Here is a 20338-nt window from a genome sequence, read left to right on the forward strand (position 1 = left end):
GTTTCCGCTGTTATCTGCGTGTCGCTTCGTAGAGTTTGACACCACTGTAATTTGCCATGTGTTTATGCATTGTTTAGGCTCATTTCTATTGCAAGATATGCTTTTAAGTCTCCCCGAATTTGCTTTTGAGGGACAAAATATGAAATTTAACGTGAACATGTTGCTTACTTGCATTCTATATTGAGACGCCGGGCCCGGCTGTGATTAGAACTGTTTGCAAGTACAGTAGGTAGATCCTTATCACGGATATCATATTTGTTCTCGTATTATTTTCTTCGGAGACGCCGTAGCTTTACTTCGAGAAAGCTATACGTCGAGTTGCGCTAGTGGCAACTACAGACGTACAGAGCATTCTAGAAATACCGGCAACTGATGAGATCCACATGGAGGATCGAAACCATGGTCTTGCCTGAACTAAGTCGAGCAATGGCATATACAACACGCAAAACAGTCAACATGACTTGCGCGTAAACAGCTTCATTTGAATCATGTGGTGCCAGAACGACCAAAAGGAAAATAGATTTTCAAATGAAAGTTTGAAGTAAAGAAGTAAAGTTTACTCCACAAAATGTGCAGCTGCTGTTTTTTTGAATGTCTATCTTTGGTTTTCTTTCTCTTTTACAAACCTTTGTGGGAGTTGCTGACATTACACGGCTTAAAGACTTTCTCACAATGCTCGCTGCTATGAATACTTTTTCACGCCTTCGCGCGTAAAGGCAGTTATGCAGAAAAACGCGCGTCTTACTCTGATTGGTCATTGAAGTGACAGCTCTGTTAATCCGATTACCGTAAAACAGTAGGCGGAGATGCAAAAGAAGCGGCTTTTGTAGCAGGCGTTCCCTTCCCCGAATTCTCTTCCTCCTCCCCCACCCCCTCCCCTTTATACGCCTGCTACGCAGGCTACAGAAAAAGAGATGGGTGGAGCATTTTGAGGAACTGCTCAACCGACCTGCTCACCCAGACCCTCCGGACAAACAGCCAGCCGACAGCGACCTACCCATTGACTGTAGCGCACCCACAAAGGAGGAGATTCAAAACGCTATCAAGCAGCTGAGAAATGGCAAGGCTGCGGGACCTGACAACATCCCAGCAGAGGCACTGAAGGTCGACATCAGGACAAACGTGGAGCTGCTCTACCCTCTTTTCAATAAGATCTGGGAAGAGTGAAAGGAGGGTTACCTCATCAAGCTCCCCAAAAAAGGTGATCTCAGCTCCTGCTCCAATTACAGAGGTATAACACTGCTGTCCATTCCGCGAAAGGTGTTAAATCGAGTCTTGCTGAACAGGATGAAAGATGCCATAGACCCACAGCTTCGCGAGCAGCAAGCTGGTTTCCGTAAGAATAGGTCTTGCAACGACCAAATCACAAAGCTGCGTATCATCCTGGAGCAGTCCCTGGAATGGAATTCACCTCTTTATATCAACTTTGTGGACTATGAAAAAGCATTTGACAGCATGGACCGGCAGACCCTCTGGAAGCTACTGAGACACTACGGAATACAGGAGAAAATAACCAATATCATCAGAAACTTGTACGAAGGGATGACCTGTGGGGTGGTCCACGGACGGCAACCCACTAATGCCTTTGAGGTAAGAACCGGAGTGAGGCAAGGATGCCTGCTGTCGCCAGTTATGTTTCTTCTGACGATGGACTGGGTAATGAAGACATCTACAGCCATGGCATCCAGTGGACACTTTGGAAGCAGTTGGATGACCTGGCCTACGCTGATGACCTGGCCCTTCTTTCGCACACTCGACATCAGAGACCAGCGCTGTTGCAGACGCCTCAGCAAGTTTGGGCCTTAAGATCCATTGGGGGAAGAGTTAAGTCCTGAAGGTCAACACGGTCATTGATACTGCCATTATGCTGGAAGGTGAAGTGCTGGATGAGGTGGAGAGCTTCACTTACCTAGGAAGCATCGTAGGTAACACCGGGGGACTGAAGCTGATGTAAGAGCTCGCATCGACAAGGCGAGAGCAGCTTTCCAACAGCTGAAGAATGTCTGGAGATCATCACTTCTCGGCACCAGCACTAAAATCAGGATATTTAACACCATCGTGAAGCCTGTATTGCTCTATGGAGCCGAAACCTGGAGAACCACCGTCGCCACTATGAAAAGAATCCAGACTTTCATTAACACCTACCTCAGAAGGATTCCTAAGATACGCTGCCCAGACATCATCAGCAACCAAGATCTGTGGAAACGAACGAGACAGCAGCCTATAGAAGTTGACATCATTCAAAGACGCTGGAGGTGTATCGACCACACCCTTCGGAAGTCCTCATCTAACATCACAAGGCAAGTCCTCACCTCAGGGGAAAAGGAAGAGGGGCCGACCAAGAAACTCGTGGCGCCGTGATCTAGAGGCAGACATGAGGGGAAATGGCTACACGTGGGGAGAACTGCAACGACTGGCCCAGGACTGCAATGACTGGATGGTGCTTATTGGTGGCCTTTGCCCTAGACGGGGCTACAGGCAATGACGATAATGAAAGTTTAGTAAAATACATTTTTTCACGAATTCCACCAGCCAAAAAAAAGAAACGATGAAGGGTGTATAGATCTGTTGAAATTCACACAGCAGGTTAAAGAAAACCTCTGAGAAAAGGATGCTCGTGATCTATTTCTCTTCTCCCTCCACCCCGCCCCTACCAAAATTAACTGAAACGCTCCCGAAGAAAAATCTCGTCTCTAAAGAAAAGGTCCTCACCCTGTAAAGACAGTAGTTTGACTCTGTCGTTTAAACTGTCGGTGCACCAGGAGCCATAATCGGGGACGGAGACCGTAAGCGCGCGCCATTTCTAGTATTGGGGCTGTCCCTATGATATGGGACAACTTTTCTATTTTTAGAACAAATTGCGCCATCCCGTGCGGCACACGCGCGTACATGTTGCAGGATTTTTGCGGACGTAGCGCGGGGAAATGGCGTCCGAAATTCCCGAAATGTTTGATACTTTTGGCTCACAACTCAATACGTTCATGTCTGTGGGAATTTTACTTCGGTATTTTCGTCGTAAGCTGCTCCAGTTTGAGTGAAGTAAGACAGTGTTAAATTTAGTTATGTGCCGCTTTATATCACTGACCAAGTCGTGTTCCGCTGCTTCTGTTACAAGAGCTCTACATTACTCCACTCTAAGTTTCCCATATGTTGAAGATTAACAGCTTTTCCAAAACACAGCAAAAAACTATTTGGATATAGCAGCGTTTCAGGACTTAAAAGTTTCCCTCCTCTTGCCACACGCTTGCGAGGATTTCGCCAGTCTATCTAGACCGAAAAGCAAAAAACAAAAATAATAATAATTGCAAGTTTGAGTTTCGCCTAAATGTTAAGCAACGCTTGATGTTTTATCAAAGCCCAATAAGTGACAATTAAGTTTATGTCTGTAGATGCTGCTCAGTTTTGTGTAAAAATTCAATAAATTCAGCTGTAAATTGTCTGTTGTCGATGACTAAGAGCGCCCGCCGATGCGTGTTTTGTACAGTCAGTAAAACATGACAAATTGGACATCCCCACTTTCGTGTGAAAACGTCCATCGAACTCTAGTTTTTAAATATGTTTAAGGTTGATAAATGTTTGAGAACATGTTAAAAGCTTAGCTGAAAATATGTGAATACAGTAGAAATAATCGGCAAAATTACGATGACGCTTTCTTTAATGAACTCGAATAACGATTTTCGTTTTGTTGGTTGAGTTATCAAAACTCCTTGTCTATTTTATTTTTGCGGTGTAAAATTTTACTATGTTAAAGAAACACACATGATGTTAGTAGGCTTTTGGCGTTGATGCAAATTGTTACCGCATCTCGGCACAAAACACAACGAAAGAAATCTTTGTCAAGATTTGTTGACAATTGAAAACACCGACTTGGACTTGAAAGTGCACGCGCTGCACTATGCAAATGAGCTACTTGTACGCGTCAGACTTTCCTTTCAAAAACTTTTGCAAACTCGCCAAACAAACAGAAGCAATAAGAAACTATCAAAACAGGTTTTGGTTATGATTAAGCATTGTTTGGGAAACTCACAAATTAATCCGATACCAGAGTAAATAGTTTTCTTACACAACTTTTCTTTACAGAAGAAACGGAAAAGATTTACGCGTACAACTAGCGCGAGCAGATATTATTCATTCACAGCGCGAAATTGAAGTCATGTTTTTGACCCTGAAAAACTCACCTTTTCAATTAGCTCAGAGCATAAGACTACATATAAGAGCCCTGGTTCTTATTCCCTGCCTTATTCCTTATCATAGCTGTGAAAAATCTGCAAGAGAATCTCGCAACTCTCACCATTTGATCACGCAACGTGACAACATCCACGCGAGAGCCCCTGACATGTGCGTGGATCCGCGCGGATATATGACGTCAGGATGGCGCAATTTGTTCTAAAAATAGAAAAATTGTCCCATATCATAGGTGCGCGCAGATCCCAAGACTTACGGTCTCCGTCCCCGATTATGGCTCCTGGGTGCACCAAATCTCTCATGCGCTGGCGTGTAGAAAACAAAGTCACCTACATATCGTTAAATGATCGGAAGAGTCACGAAAGGCCAACCTCGTTCCCAGGGTCTCTCATCGTACCGCCCCCTGGACCGAGCGAAGAGAGACCCTGGTTGGGTCTGGTCACGTGCCACTTTGACAATTGAGGACATCAGGGAGGGGTCCTCCGTAATCAACAGTTTGTCGCGTTGAGCTTTGTCGCGCGCTGCGACCGCCACATTACCCGCGACGTTTATCAATACTTAGCTTTCAGGCTGAAATTTCGAATAATATCTGTTCCAACGTTTACTTAAAGGTTAAGCAAGTCTGTCTCGAGGCAATTTAGTGGTCGTGATTTTCAGTGTTGCCGTCTTACCCACTGGATTTATGGAAAGTCAGTCAAATTTCAACTGTGGACGTCGAGCAGCGCAATTTCATCCCGTAGTAATTATTGTGTCTCCTTTGAATGCACTCGATCAAATTGATGCAAAAAACATAAGAACGTCTCAAGGAAAACGTATAGTTTTCCCAAAGTAAAGCTACGGCAGTCTCTGAAGAAAAGCTGGACGAAGATAAATATGATATTCGTGCAACGCACTGTGCTTGCAAACAGGTCTAATCAAATAGCCGGGCCCGGCGTCACCTGCCCCGTCACAATATAGAACGCAAGTAAGCAATATGTTCACGGAATATTTTAATCTTTGTCCCTAGAGAGCCAATACTTAGAGCCTTAAAACATATCTTGCAATGGAAACGAACCTAAACAAATTATAAGCACGGCATGGCAAATTACAGAGGTGTCAAACTCTGAGAAGCGACGTGCAGTTAACAGCGGAAACCATGCAGACCTACGACCTCTAAAAATATGCTGTAACATAATCAAGCGACTCCGCTCTACTTATAATTTCCATTTCTACTAATAACACGCCATAAAAAGTGCCCCTCAGAAACACGCTTAAAGCAAAGAAAGGTCGAGAGATCGAAAATGTGCACAATTCTCTCGAACCGTTGGCGTCACGTACACTAATTTATTAACGACACAATAAAAATTATATTTTTCTTTTTCGAGCCTCCTTTTGGTCGAAGATAAATCCATTTTATCAGCAACGACGGCGAAATGCATACCGCGACGAGTTCGTATTATCCTTCGCGCTCTGCAAAGTTCGGGGCGCCGACGGCGCGGTGAAACTTCAATAAATCTTTTCACCCTTTCGCTCCTTTCGAAGTGATTTTGGCTTTCAGTGATCAATTAAAAGGCCCTGAATTCTCTAAAATTATTTAATCGCCGGTAACAAGACCTACACTTCATTCTGAGGTAAAGATGAGTCAAACATCATACACAGCCTCGGCCGCGGTGTACAATTCTCCATTCACCTTCTTGTGGAGATTTTTACAAGATGTAACGTCCTTCACTGAACCATACAATCTTCAGCGACATGGATTTCTGCTATCAGATGATGGATAAGTTTTCCTCGGCATTTGCAGAATATTACCGCCGGATATTGCCGCAGAACATCATATCGTTCTTGGTTTACTTTGGTGACAACATATCCCGCACTACCGTGGGCTAAGTATAGACAAAATTCCTACTAGGCCGCCCATCCCTTCAATAATTTAATTGTCATCTCCCAGATTCTGGGAGACACGTGACCAGACCCAACCAGGGTCTCTCTTCGCTCGCTCCAGGGGGCGGTAAGATGAGAGACCCTGGGAACGAGGTTGACGAAAGGCGACGACCACGAACCATTTCCCATCGTACCTTTTTGAAAACAGTTAAGGTCATTCCCCAGTATTGCATTGTGCATCCCTACTGCGCATAATTTTACGCGTGATTAGTGCGCGCGCATTAGAGGTAAATCGTCATTTTCTCGCAAACGAGTATGGTGACCTATCATTTTTTCTGTAGTTTTGAATTGAGTAATAAATTTCTCTGTGTAAAATAGATATGGACCAATTCTCGGTGTAGGACAAAAAAGAATCGTCGGAAACGTGAATTTAGCAAGCAATCGCGTCTACAATCATGCTGCTATTATAAGGATTTATTGGGTATAAACAAGGTGCTGTTGCTCCTAAACGAACATAGGGACCCCTCGTTTTTATTTCAAAATTTAAGTTCCTATAATATAAGCAATCAATTGGCAAAGTTTCACAAAAATCTCAGTGCAGGTTCTATTTCAATGGAATAACCCTAAATAGCAAACGTACAATTTAGGGCGACATTTATCCTAGTTGTCTGAAAACCATCAATATATCATTAACATATTCATAAAAGATCTTGCAGTATGATTACGCAGAAGCTGTAATATTTGATTGATTATTTGTGATGACAATCACATGTGTACTGAGTGGTGTAGTGTAGATCATTGTCGCTCCTCAAACCAGATTTCCAGACGACCACAAGTTTGATAACCACTCGAAGTCTTAATCTTTCCTTTTTCTTCTTTTTTATTTTTATTTTCATTTTATTTCCTTCGGTGGACGCGCTTTTTTACTGTTTGTAACCCCTTTCAAAATTTAGATCGAATGCAAAAGAAAAAAAAAGATAAAAAAGCGGAACTGTCCGTGGTTGACTGGTACATGTAATGCGAGCCTAACACATTTTGTATTTTTAAATTTCGAGTCTGAGACTTCAAAGTGTTTACATGCGAGACGTCCAGACGTCATTTATTGAGCAAGCCAACAAATCAGAACTTGGAGACTTTCAAAAAGTCTTGCAAAAAGCGAGACTCTCAGACAGCTTTGAGATCGAGTGTTCTAGACGTACATAGCCGCTAAAGAAACGAGACTGCGACAACCGTCAAATTCGACGACAATTTTGCAAGACCCATGGTTTTTGCGGGACCTTTGCCCCCTCCCCTGCCTAGTGATTTCTCGGCTGACTACAAGTCAGGCTTGTAAACCAGCAATAAGTTCACTTCGGTACTACTATGAGCCTGCCATGAAAAGTTGTAGAAATCAGCGGTTCAATTCATACTCACTTCATAATTATTCCTGATACACATTTCTGTGTATATGTTACCGTGGCGCAGTGACTCTGTAACTTTCTTCCATGTTTCCTTTCTTTTTTTTCCTTTTTTTGTTAATGCACACTTCTATGACAATAAACTATTTCCCGACGCTTCTTTGCGTTTCCTATCTTTAAAAGTATCATCTGAAGCTTTTGATCATTCGGCAATTCATGTAGTAGATAAAGCTTAAATTATTTTGATTTAAACTCAAAATATGATAGACCCACGAAACTATTTTCTCGCACCGTGAATTATCACCAGTGTTTCGTCGATTTACGAAGAAGAAAACAAGAGACGATGATCGACCACCCCCTCTTGGCAAAAAAAAAAAAAAAAGCCATGACGATCTGTCTTTACAACGGAATAATGTGAGTCCGTGTTTGTAAGCTGTGTCCCGGAGCAGTCGATCGATATGATCAGTCTACTGGACTTGTGAACAGTCGACCGCTTTTCAACCTCCACCGAACTGGCCGACCAGTGAGATTTTAAAATTTTTTAACACACACACAGATACAAATATACTTTCGAATGTCTAAACGATTTACCAAAGACAAACTTCACCTCAACTTCAAGCGACTGCGAAAGCTTTATGCACTAGTCAGCAGATTCATTAAAAAGTTAACATGAATCAATGGAAGGAAAGAAGGAGTGAAGGGGTGAAAGTCAATGTCCTACCTAAACTCAGAAAATGACTTTTTCTGAGTAAAAAGAGTAATTAAGTTGTTGGACTTGTCCTAGAATTTCATTATGTGGGGGTAACAATCAAGTAAATTCCCAGGGGTAATTCCGCCCCAGGGGAACTCCCATATAAATAGGACAGGGTGCTTGTCACGCCCACAAAAAAACAGTACCTTAGGGGTTCTTTTCAAAATTTCCAACGAGCACCCCCATCCTTTTTATTTGGGAGTTCCCCTCCTGGGAATCAAGCTTCAGGAGCATACGTGAGAATCTCAGCCAGGTTACGGTTTGGGTTGATCAATGCATAAGAGCACATGTTTACCTGGGTCCTAGATTGCAATAACTGCTACATGGTGTTTATCCTCTTCTTGTCTTGTCCTGATTTGTCTCCAACTGAAAAATAGAAGGACCAGCAAGATTTAGATCAAATGATTAATGGCTGGCATAGTGTGCTAACTGGTTCCTAACACAAGGAACCTGGCCAAACACTTTAAACAAAGCCTGTCTCAGCAGGCCCAGGAGCATAAATGGGTACTACAGGTCTGTTTTAGCGTTCTACGCAGATGCTTTATGGGCTCGTCACACAATCTTGCATGAAGAGCGTGACTGCGTGACGGGCCTGAAGAGCATCTGAGGCTAGGTCTGTTCCAGTCACCCACTAATTCTAGTAACAAGGCGGGGCAAGTAGATAAAACTGGGGGCCACCTGTGATTGACTAGCATGTCATCCAGGGAGAACAGGAATACAGTTCTTTCAATCGGATCTGAAGTGAGTGGCTGCTCTGGTGTAACAACAGTCAGAAAGTAATAAGAGGGGCCAGAATAACTTCCTCTAAGGTGGGGAAGGGGTGCTGATTCACACTACTTCCAGATCCAGCAGGTGGTGGGTCTCATTGAGAGCAACGGGAATGCCACAGTAAGTGCCAAGAATAAACTAAGTACATGGAGAGCTGGGGGGGGGGTGCTGGTGGGTGGGTGGAAGGGGGGGTTGTTATTCCCAAATACTATTTTAGTATGAAGAATGAATTAAAGGTAACAAGATCTGAGGAGGTGTTCTACATTCAGTAGAAAACATGACAAGTTATCAGTGAAGTTTAGAAACAAAATGATATTTACCACAAACGGCTACAACTTCTGCCATATATCTGTCTTTAGCAGCTTCAAAATTAAAAGGGTATTTTCTAAATCTATTCTTGAGTTGACTCGATTTAAAGATCACAAAAAAATTAAACCAAAATCAGAGGCACATTTCTCCATTTGCCATTTGCTGTATATCAATCTGTCTTAAGAAGTCAGCAATCCCACAGTGTGAGACTTAACATTAAACAATATTGCTTTGAATCATTCACCTTTGCTCTGTCTGTATAGGTCCACTTTCAATTGTTAACTTGTAATTCAAAAGGCTGGTTTTTCAATTCATCATTCCTTCAGAAATGCTAACATGGATATGTGGGTAAAATGTTTATCGGCCTAGAACCCCCTTGTAATCCCTTCAGGGGAGGGGGTGTTGGATACCACAGATAGGGTCAAATCTTCTAACAACTGACCAGTCTTGACCACCTTGGTAAATGGAAAACTTATTTGTCCAAAACAATTAACTTGGTCTACCCCATCAAGCACATTAATGACAAGTATTCAAGTCATACCCCCAAGAAATATTATTTTCCACTATGTCAGCTATCTAAAAATTTGACTACAGTACATGTACTTGTACTTTAAATTGAGATTAAAACTCATTGTTACGACAGGGGTTTTTTCTCTCACCTGCTTCAACTGCTGCAATGGCTTTTTCAATTCAATGACTAGAATTAACATGACAGATAATCTCTGGCACTAGGAAAAGTAATATACTTGTATACATGAATTTTTTCACAAAAACATAAAACATTTCCATACCTGGGCAACTGTTATTACTGAACTCTTCATTGTAAGCTTAACAGGAACTATCATAGTATGGTACATTTGACAATGGAAACTGAAATAAATAAAAATATTATTGAAATAATTTTTAAAACAATTCAACTTTATTAGGTACAAATGGCTCTTATACAGTCTAGCACTAGTACAAGCAACCTGCACGACAAAACGTGTACTGAATCTCAATAGCCTCAAATAGTTAATTTTTGATTTTAAATTATGTTTCAAGCCAATAAGACAAGAAATGAATTATTTAGAAAAATGACTCAGTTAGATTGAAGAGGAAATCCAGTAAATGGCAGTAGGAGAGGGGGTCGGCAGGGGTGACAGGAATGTAAGGGGTATGTCAGAGCTTACATGCAGGGAGTTAGGGAGAAACTAAACCATCTTTATGCTCTGTTAACAATAAGCGAAGGAAAACCTCCCTCGCTGTGGGGATGCATTTTCCGATGTTAAAACAAAGGAGCTTTGGCACCTGCTAGCTCTTAATACATTCTGGAACTTAAGTTCATGTAAGTAAGTACCAAGTACTATAAATGTGCCTTGCCGTTGTTTTTAGTTTATTCATTCGACAATGATGACACGAGGTCGTCCAAACGTCATGCTAAATTGACTGCAGAATATTGGGCCACTCCTTTGCTTCTCATTGAATTTGAATTGTTTCTTTTGTTTCTATACTGCAAATCCTTGAATTAGCACCCGCGGTATTTATTTCAAATTTAGGAGGAGACGAGGGGGCATTTATTCAAGGGGCAGGGGGGTGCTTAATCAAGGGGGGCGCTTATATAATTCTTCCCAAATTGTGGCCTGACATGATCATTTTTTTAATCATCATCTGCACGTAAACAACAACATAAGCTGTTTATCGACCTAAAAAGCTGATCCTAAACTTTAAATCGCGGGACTGTTAGTACTTGTAATTTTTTTCTAAACTTAATGTGTTCACAAACTGAAACAATGCATATATCTAATACTGATAACAATGGGGTGACAGGCCTACACAACTCCTATCCCCGTGTAATAGCCGCTTTGAGAGTTTTGCTTGAACTAGTATATTTTTAAGGATCTGCCCTTTTTGTATGGTACGATAGGGGGATCTTTGAATATTTCGCTAAGCAATAATCCTGTTTTTAGGAGGACATTTCACCAGAGTAGAGCCGTTAGAGGTCATAGGTCTGCGTGGTTTCCGCTGTTATCCGCGTGTAATTTGTAGAGTTCGACACCTCTGTTTTTTGCCACGTGCTAGTTTTTATTGGCTCATTTGTATTGCAAGATATGTTTTAAGCTCTCTAAATATTAGCTCTGGAGGGACAAAGTTTGAAACATTCCGTGAACATGTTGGTTACTTGCATTTTGTATTATTACGCCGGGCCCAGCTGTTTGATTAACTGTTGCAAGTTATGCTGCTTCTTATCATGGGTGTCATATTTATCTTTGTTACTGCTTAGCAAAATATCCAAAGATCCCCCTATCATACCATACAAAAGGGGCAGATCCTCAAAAATATACTAGTTCAAGCAAAACTCTCAAAGCGGCTATTACACATGGATAGGAGTTGTGTAGGTCTGTCACCCCATTGTTATCACGACAAAAACTATACATCCTTTGTTGTCTATTACTTGTCCACAAAATGGGGGAAGGGGCGGGGCGGTTATCCGAAGGGGGGACGCTTATTTTAAATTTTGGCCGACAGGAGGGCATTTATTCGAAGGGGGCACTTATTTGAGGGGGGGCGGGGCGCTAATTCGATGATTTACAGTACGCTTCGTTCTTAAAAGCATTGAGGGATATGTTAATAACTAGCATGGTGTTGTAAAATTACTCCTTCGACTCAGTCGTGCTGAGTTTGTTTACAATAAACGTGCACGCGATTGCAAATGATTGCTTAAATTTGTGCTTCCATCTTACAATAATGTACAAAAAAACATACTTTTATAAATAAGGTTTTATCATCAAACATTACCAGTTAATGTGAAATTTATATTTAACACAAAATTAGAAGTCTAATGTAAATATTTTTGTGAGTCTATGGAAACAGACGCCGTCATGCATTGTATCAACAAATTGTATTTTATACAGCGGACCTCACTGGCATGGACTTTGACACTATGATATATGATTTTATCTGTCTGTAAAACCTCCATTATTGATAAAAAATATTTAGTGATTTTAGGGATAAACAGAGGTTGAAAGTCAGCTAGTGAAATCATAAGGTATATATATTAATGTGACGGCGTTGAACGCACTCATAATCTTTGATTACTACTAGTACACAATGTACTGCAGCTGACTTAAGGTTGGTGAAGACTAATGTAAACACTCCTTCAGGATGGTTGAGTAGGCCCCAAGAATCAGGCAAGCAAGTAAGTCTGGTAAGGTTGGGTTTTATGCTCCAAGCTACAGTAGTCAAGTTTGAAACAGTTACTTGTCTAGTGGCTGGAAACAGAACTGAACAGATGTCAAACACTCTTAGTAGAAGTATATATTTAATAAAGATATTACGAGATTTTCTCACCCAAGTAGCTGACATCATTGAGTTTTTTTTGGTCAAACTTTACAGCAGCCATTCTGGTATTTTCCATGATAGAATCTGAAATGAAATAATTAAGTATTCAGAATTAAGTATTCAGTATATTCAGAATGTGAAGGAAATGTATTCACAAGGCAACAGTTCTAAAGGCAGAGGAATTAGCTCGTAAACACCAAAATGACTCCCTGCCATTCAAGTACTTTAGTGACAGCTACGTGTATCACATGTGATCATCACTAATGGAAAATAAATATACAGTGACAATCAATTAATAATACAAAAGGACAGAGCATCAATCATTCGAAGTGATATGCCAGCACTTTTTTCTATCTCTTTGGTTATGTAAACTTTATTTCTCTGTGTTAAATGTGTTGCAATTTAGGAGTGTTTATTTAAAAAAATTACCAAAGCATTTTGTTATTGTTATTATTAAGGGACAGTGTCATAGTCTGCGCATGTGTGATTGTATTTTCATATTGGCTTGATGATTTTTCTCATTTTCCTTTTTAGAGGGATTTAAAAAGGGGATTTCTCAACACTATATCATTTTGAGGTCACAATATTTTGAATGACCTGTACCACTTGCTGTGTTTGTGACCCTGCTGGGCTGCAGCGTGATCTTCGCACTACACCAACTGTTGAATATCCCGACTTAACAGCTAATTTTTTTTCCCTCCAGTACAGTGTATATCATCATAGAATGCATATTCTGCAGTTCATAACAATTTAAAACATAATGCTGTATTTCACTTTAGTTACCATTAAATTGCAGGACAATCCATACATCTTTCGACTTGCTGTTGCTATGTGATTTATCTCATGTAAATACTAATTACATTGCACCTGAATATTTCCACAGATTCTCATGTACATTTATTTTAATATGCCACTTGACTTGAACGATACAGTAAATATATGCAGATTCTTTAAAATGTAACAATTTAGTGTTCAAGATATATTAAATAGCCTTACATTCACTTCATTTTTGCCTGGTGAGTTTGGATGACTTGAAGTGTTTAATTAAACGTCGGTTAGCTTCAAGCATTTGAACAGTTAGCCAAACTTTTCAAACAGTCAACTTTTCGATCAAGGAGTCACTGACTTAGCACGCAGTCAGTAAACTTTAAGCACTTGAAAGACTCTAAAGCAATAAGAACAATTCTAATTAATCGTCAGTAAACTGGATAGATGATATAATTCAAAGCATGCGAATAACTACTTAAGGTTGGAAATTGTCTGTATGTTGAATTGTCAAGAAAACAAAAACACAATACTGCCCATGTTTGTTTCATCGAAGTCACCTTCATATGCAATGCAAATCCAAAAACATTTCCAACCAAATTCCATCAACATAAAGGAAGTAACCTCCAGTCACAAATTATTTTGAAGAAACATGATTTAGTATCAATAAAATATGCTTGACAATCAAACTTGTTCAATAGCACAAACACACTCCAAACTGTTACCCACAATTCACACGCGGGGATCAGGAAGGACGTGCGCCATGAGCATATGACACATAAAGCCATGAAATGGTGCATTACGAAAGTACCTACCAGGCCTGCAATGTTCCCTCACCATAAAACAGCTAGTAAAATATGCACTATTTTGTGGAAAGGATTTTCATTTGTGAAATTTTCAGTGTAATAATGAATAAACACGCAAGAAATCACGATGCCTTCGCTCTTTAATCAACCTTATAAAAGTGTTTGTGGTTCTTGCTCAATCCATGTGCTTCCCGTTTTCACTGATAGAATCGGCTGATTTGAATATGTTTTGCATGCTGTAATTAGCTAAAATAATAAGCCTCTGAAAGCGAAAGTTATGAAATTGGACAAGACTCAGACATTGTTGCCTTTTTCCACTATGAACACCGAGTCCACCACAACGAATTGTGATCCTGAAAACAACAATGAATTCAAAGCTTCCAAGCCTTCTAGTTTTTTAATGAACAAAAATTTCAAAGCAAGTGGCTAACTTTGTTGCCTTTGCTTGCTTACGAACCCTAAGGGGGATGCTGTGTACTGTAAGGTCTGCTTAAAACATGGCAAGAAGAACAGTCGTACTAGGACCGCCACATGTAAAACATTTAAAACAAGCAGCATGATGAGACATGAGGACCTTCCAGATCACAAACACGTGTTCAAAACATGCGTAAAAGTATAAAACAACAACAATCAAGAATTACGTATCATTTGTCGAAATGTTTTTATGGTCCATTTATTTATCCTAATGGCCCAAACTTGTTATAAATGACCTATAACTTTCCAATGCCATGGGCCATAGGCTCATTTACCAGTTTTACCTTCCCAATGCCTGCTCAGGTGACGCAAGTAAAAAACTTTTCCTGGACAGGGTGGGGGAAGTTTGCTCATAGCCTGAAATGTCAGTCCTCAGACGACGACTGACATGCCTCTCAAGCTAGAAATATACTGTCCACAACCTCAGTATGATTCAACACAAAATAGAACACAGGTCACTGATTACCAGAAAGGTATGTTTGTTATAATATTAAACAAAGTAGGACATCGCATACCATAGTTTTACGTGAATTCATGTGACCCAAACACAGCCGTTATTAATTGTTTTCATTCGACTACCACAGTGACTACATGTATATTTCAATTCAATGTTTTTGTTTTCAATAAAAAAAAGGAAACAAAAATTTATACTAAGGCAAGCTAACTTTAAAAACTTAACCTGCAACAAAACACAACATAAGACGGTTGGAAATTGAGCATTCATGAACGAGACACCAACTTGATTTTTTTACATGCATACCAAGGCTTTCTGTTTGGCTTGATAAGTTGTTTTACTGTTCTTTTCTGTCTGTCTGTCTTCTGAACTCTGTAGCTTCTGGTTAACTTTGGGTGCATTCCTTTGAGGTGGATCTGAATCACTCGGATCATGCTGCTTCAAAGGAACCAATGAATCCATGACCAGTGTGGATTTATCAGTTCCTTTGATGCACCATGATCTGAGTGATCTTGGGTCACTGATCCTGATTCAGATTACCGCAAAGGAACGCACCATTTGTCTTTGTTCGTTTTAACAGTAAGCTTAAAATGTTTTTTAAAATGTTTTTATAACGGTTCCAAGATTTTCTAAACGGATACGGGAAATATATGCTTCCAGTTGATTTCTTTACAGATTGCTTTTGCCTTTTAAACAGATGCTTGGATTTTTTAACAGATTGCTTTTGCTGTTTTAACGGATGCTTAGATTTTCTTAACTGATACCTCTTTCCATTATAAGAGATGCAAAGAAATTATGAACAGTTGCAAAAGCCATTTGAACAGTTTGATTGTAACATAACACGCTTCGCCTAATGCTTGTTTTCATGAAGCGTTTAAACGGATTACAAACAGATAACAAATGGATGATAACTCGAAATAGTACTAGTACTAGTACCCAGTCTACCTATAGGGCAAAATATGCTCCAGAGGTGTGTCACGTGTCATCCCGTATACATACATACATACATATCCACAAGATTCGCCCTGACTTAAAAATTAAAATTCAATTTGGGAGAATGGTTATGGATTCAATACACAATGAATGATGACACAAGGCAGCCCAAAGAAGGCAAAAGACAAGCAAAAGTAAGCTTATTGCAAATTGATGTAAAAATGACTTCATGATATATTTTGGTTCCAGCAAGGGATAAAACATTGAATTCTTTACCTCACGAGATAGCTGATCAATGTGAACAAGCTCTAACTTTTCAAATTTGAAGGTTGCTCCAACTGCAGTGTCTCTATAAGACTGTATGACATGCTGAAGTAATTCCTTCCCCTCTCTCATGTTGAAATTGGAAACTTGAAGAAGTTCTGAAAGGCAGGACAATTGAAAAACTGAGCAGTGATTAACCAAGATAAAACAAAGTCATTTAAGCTTAGGCCCGGTTTAAATGTTACATGTTACATACTCTGAATCTAATACTAATTTGGGTCGACTCGAATTAATAAGTTCAACATTTGATTTGAACTTAGCAGTTTTTGTGCCAAATAAAATTGCTGAGCGCGAGCGACGTGTTCTTTCCTAGACTCTGTTTCAAGTTTCCCATCAAGAGGGCTGACAATGATAAGGAGCACATTTTGCATTTCAATTGTTCACACCTTTCAAGTACCATTCGTGCATAGAGGACATGCGATTTACAATGCCGATGACAGTGCATTACTTCTTATACTCTGATTTTCATTTCACTTTCCCACTCAAATTCAAGTTCATAGACTTTGCTCTCCATCTTCTACTGAAAAAAGAGAAAAAAACTTCGTCACACGCTACATTTTGTCTTGCCTTGCCTCTTCTTCAAATTAAGTAGAGCATCTCATACAAAAAAGCATTGCAGCATGTCAAGCCAGTGAGTCTTATACTCTGCTGAAGAGAAGTACGAAACACTGCATACACTATTTTATCTTTTTCTCAGCTCGTGAGCAGGTGCAATTCAACAAATCCTGCAATCTGATTGGTTCCTGGAGCGGGCGGAATTTTCTCATCCGGACCGCCACAGCAGGTGAAATCTGTCGAGTTGATATATATTTGTGAATGAATTAGCTGTAATCGTCAATCTTTCGACCTTTTTACACTTCCATCGACGATTAATCAATGCAAGTTTATCTCTATTCACCTTTAAATGGCAAGGAAAGTCACTGTAAGTAAATTCAATTGAATTTTTTGAAGTTGTTTGGCTGTTTGTAGCTCGGCGCTGTAATGGTGCATAATCCTGTGTGTCCTTCTCTGTACAATTTTAAGTAAAAAATTGAGTCAATTTGAGTCAGGTTTACCTCTCTGATCGTTGCTGTATTTGAGAGAATTTCTGTGGAATACACTTAACAAATTTCCTCGCTATTTGCTACTCAATTTATGTTAGAAAACTCCGATTTCAAGTGATTCGCAACAGCTGACAGAAATTGTTTTTGTAGTACAACTTCAATCTTTGCACGAAATTTCACACTGGAAAAACACTTTCACAGAACTTAACTGGTGAACTAAATGCAACTAACATAAAGAAGTTCAAAATAAATCTGTTCAATCTTAAATACATCTTTCTTTGTCTAGTATCGGAGTTACTTGCTTGTTCACTCGTTAGATTTTTTAAGAATGGTTTGCAGACGGCGCATAAGCCAATTCAATGACAAAGTTGCATAAACAAACCCAGTTGTAAGCCAATTTACTGCAGGAAAAAAAGATAAACATGTTATTGGCCGGCTTATGGTCGGTCCGTATTGTGAAAAATTGTGACGTCAGACTTGAAACTGCTGCCCTTGGCCTGCGACCTTGGGCAGCATTTTCAAGACCTTGGTCACAGTTTTTTCCTATACGGACCGACCATACAACATCAACAATAACTTTATTTACTCGTACATTTACAGTGCCTTTATATCAATGAAAAGTATAGACAAAGAAAAAAGTGTACTGTATGAGTCTGGAGACTGAAGTAACCAAGGGTTTTCTAGTCAGCCTCCAGTTATCATATTGCCATATTGCCATTACAGTTGCCATATTGCTTTCCTACCCTACATGTCATGTAGCATAGAACGGTTTTTGCTTGACAGCCGAAAAGTAATTGGTTTTCCATAACTACGTTGCACGATTGGATTGAAGCAAGAACCACACATACTAGCATCCTCACCAGCCTTCCATCTACATCTTCTACCACCATTGCCACCAAAAATTCCCACCAGCTTGTTGGGCACATGTCATACAGTACAAAACTGTCGAGTAATGCATTGGTAAAATATAGTTTAACAGAATTTATGAATTGGATTCGGCACATGTAAAATGCGGCATTTAAATCAACTGTCAAACTCCAGTCGCATATTTGACTGGATCAGTCGAATGTCCAACTGAACTCGCATTTAATAGACCATTTTACAGTTGTCTACTTGGTGACCTGGCCTGTGAATGGCAGCAAGGCTGGGGGTGGCCTTACTTTGTACAGACATCTCTGCTTTTGTCATGTCAGTGCACCTGGTTAGCATTAGAACAACCTGATTTACACAACAAATACCAGTACTGGTCAGCAGTACCAGAGTTGAGCATGCTCTTAAGCTGTTGTGGTAGCGTGGTGCCCCATTCATTGTCCTGTTACTCGGCTGTTTATAGTTTCACTGTGGTTTGATTAAAGCCTTAGTGCGCACATGTTCTGTGCATCACGCAAGGCATGGTTTAAGCACCACATGCACACTGGGTTGACATTGACGCAATAAATTTTGCTACCAAGTACACAACTTTAATGAAAGCAAGATTTTCCTACTGTGACCAAATCAACTACTTAAACCAGGAACACCAGAATATCGCTAACCACTAACTGTGTAAGTCTTCCAGCTGAAAAACTAGCTGTTATCTGTCAGAAATTTAACTGAAATCTAACTGTAAACATGTACCTGTAGATGGCATAGAGATATGCAAATGTTTTACTTACTGGGGAGGTGACAGGAAAAAATGTAACAGGCACCGTAGTTTTCAAAAAAGATCAATAACTTTGAAAAATGTATGGTTACCCCTACATTTTATGTTATGAAATGGAAGTAGCAAGCCTTTTCAACACATGATTAGTTTCTGGTTGTGAGCTAACGGTATTTAGACTGTATTTCAGCTGAACCATAGGAAGGCTGTCAGAGACAACTAAAAGCGCTGTTGCAACAATTTTGTGATTAAAAACATATTAAAAATGTTTTTTGTTTCCTTTTACAATATACTGTATCTTTATAAATGCCTTTGCTTTTCTGTATGTAAAGGCCTAAACGGGAATTCTAAGGAAATCTCTGAAGAAATATTCTTTCCTTCTTTTTTCAGATATTGCTGATGTCAGCATTTTTGTAGACATTCAAGGCTAATTATCTCAAAAAAATGTGTGGCCACCCAATTTTTCTTTGTGGATTCCAATAGCCCTTGCAAAGATCTACTTTTTCCGTGTGGTCCTAACCTGGCACAAAAACCTTTGTATTTAGTAGACACTAAATACAAAGTCCTTAATTCGGCAATTAGATTCAGTGCATGTAAAATGCAACATTTAAGCCATGCCAGACCTTAGCTTAAGGTGGCTCCCTATAGCAGAGTTCTCCGTAAGCTCCGGCTACCAGCAAAATTCACCGTCTAGCCGTCCTTGGTGCGCCGGCTACTCATAGTAAATAAATTATGAAAAAAATTATTTGTAACAATGTGAGCCTATCCGTCTATAAAATTAAGCATTAAAAACAATATGTCTAATTTTCTCAACAAATACGTAGGATTAAAAAATACAACTCTTATAGCCGTGAGATCAAAGAAATCTGAAATCATTCGGGCCGTGAGAATTGCTGCCAAAAACGTGACGTGGGCACCGAGCCATGACAGCAGCACTGAAATATTTGACAGCCGGGGTTAAGTTAAAGTTCAGTTTTTCCTCTGATAATCAAATCAAATTAAATCAAGACTTTATTTATCGACACGTAATAGTTTATCAACTACTAAATTTGTGGCCCTCTCAAATGTACTAAAAGTTAAAAATCTACTATAAACAATAATCAAAGATTATCACTAAAATATCAAAAAACGAAAAACCCAGCAATCCCTGTTCAGTACGTGGGATAAATTGAAAAGAAAATAGAGATGGCACAAACGAAGGTCATAAGTTGTTTTCTTTCAAAAATATAATTAAACTTAGTTCTTTTATCTCCAGTGAATGTATGCATAATTTAATTACCTCTTTAAACACAACGACATGCAACCCAGTGCTTGG

At 39.7% G+C, this 20338-nt stretch overlaps 1 protein-coding gene and 2 long non-coding RNA genes across 7 annotated transcripts in view; 2 read left to right on the forward strand and 1 right to left on the reverse strand.

The window, feature by feature from the left end:
- LOC145498207 (uncharacterized) overlaps positions 1-20338 on the forward strand; it is a 233993-nt gene that overhangs the window by 23473 nt on the left and 190182 nt on the right. The window lies entirely within an intron of this gene.
- Positions 1-20338, reverse strand: part of LOC145498210 (uncharacterized) — a 35502-nt gene that overhangs the window by 2640 nt on the left and 12524 nt on the right. Inside the window, exons 3-6 of one of the 5 annotated variants that reach the window (XR_014050828.1) lie at positions 16297-16442; positions 12598-12672; positions 10062-10140; positions 8489-8559 (exon numbers count right to left, since the gene is read on the reverse strand). This is a non-coding gene — a long non-coding RNA (uncharacterized LOC145498210). The other 4 variants (XR_014050827.1, XR_014050825.1, XR_014050829.1 and 1 more) reach the window with 4 other exon arrangements.
- On the forward strand, positions 1288-1806 carry LOC145498583 (uncharacterized). The gene has a single exon (XM_081478489.1). It carries the CDS (start codon positions 1288-1290, stop codon positions 1804-1806), a length of 519 nt encoding a protein of 172 aa, XP_081334615.1.

This window comes from Orbicella franksi, chromosome 9 (assembly GCF_964199315.1).
Source record: "Orbicella franksi chromosome 9, jaOrbFran1.1, whole genome shotgun sequence".
Taxonomy (NCBI): Eukaryota; Metazoa; Cnidaria; class Anthozoa; order Scleractinia; family Merulinidae; genus Orbicella; species Orbicella franksi.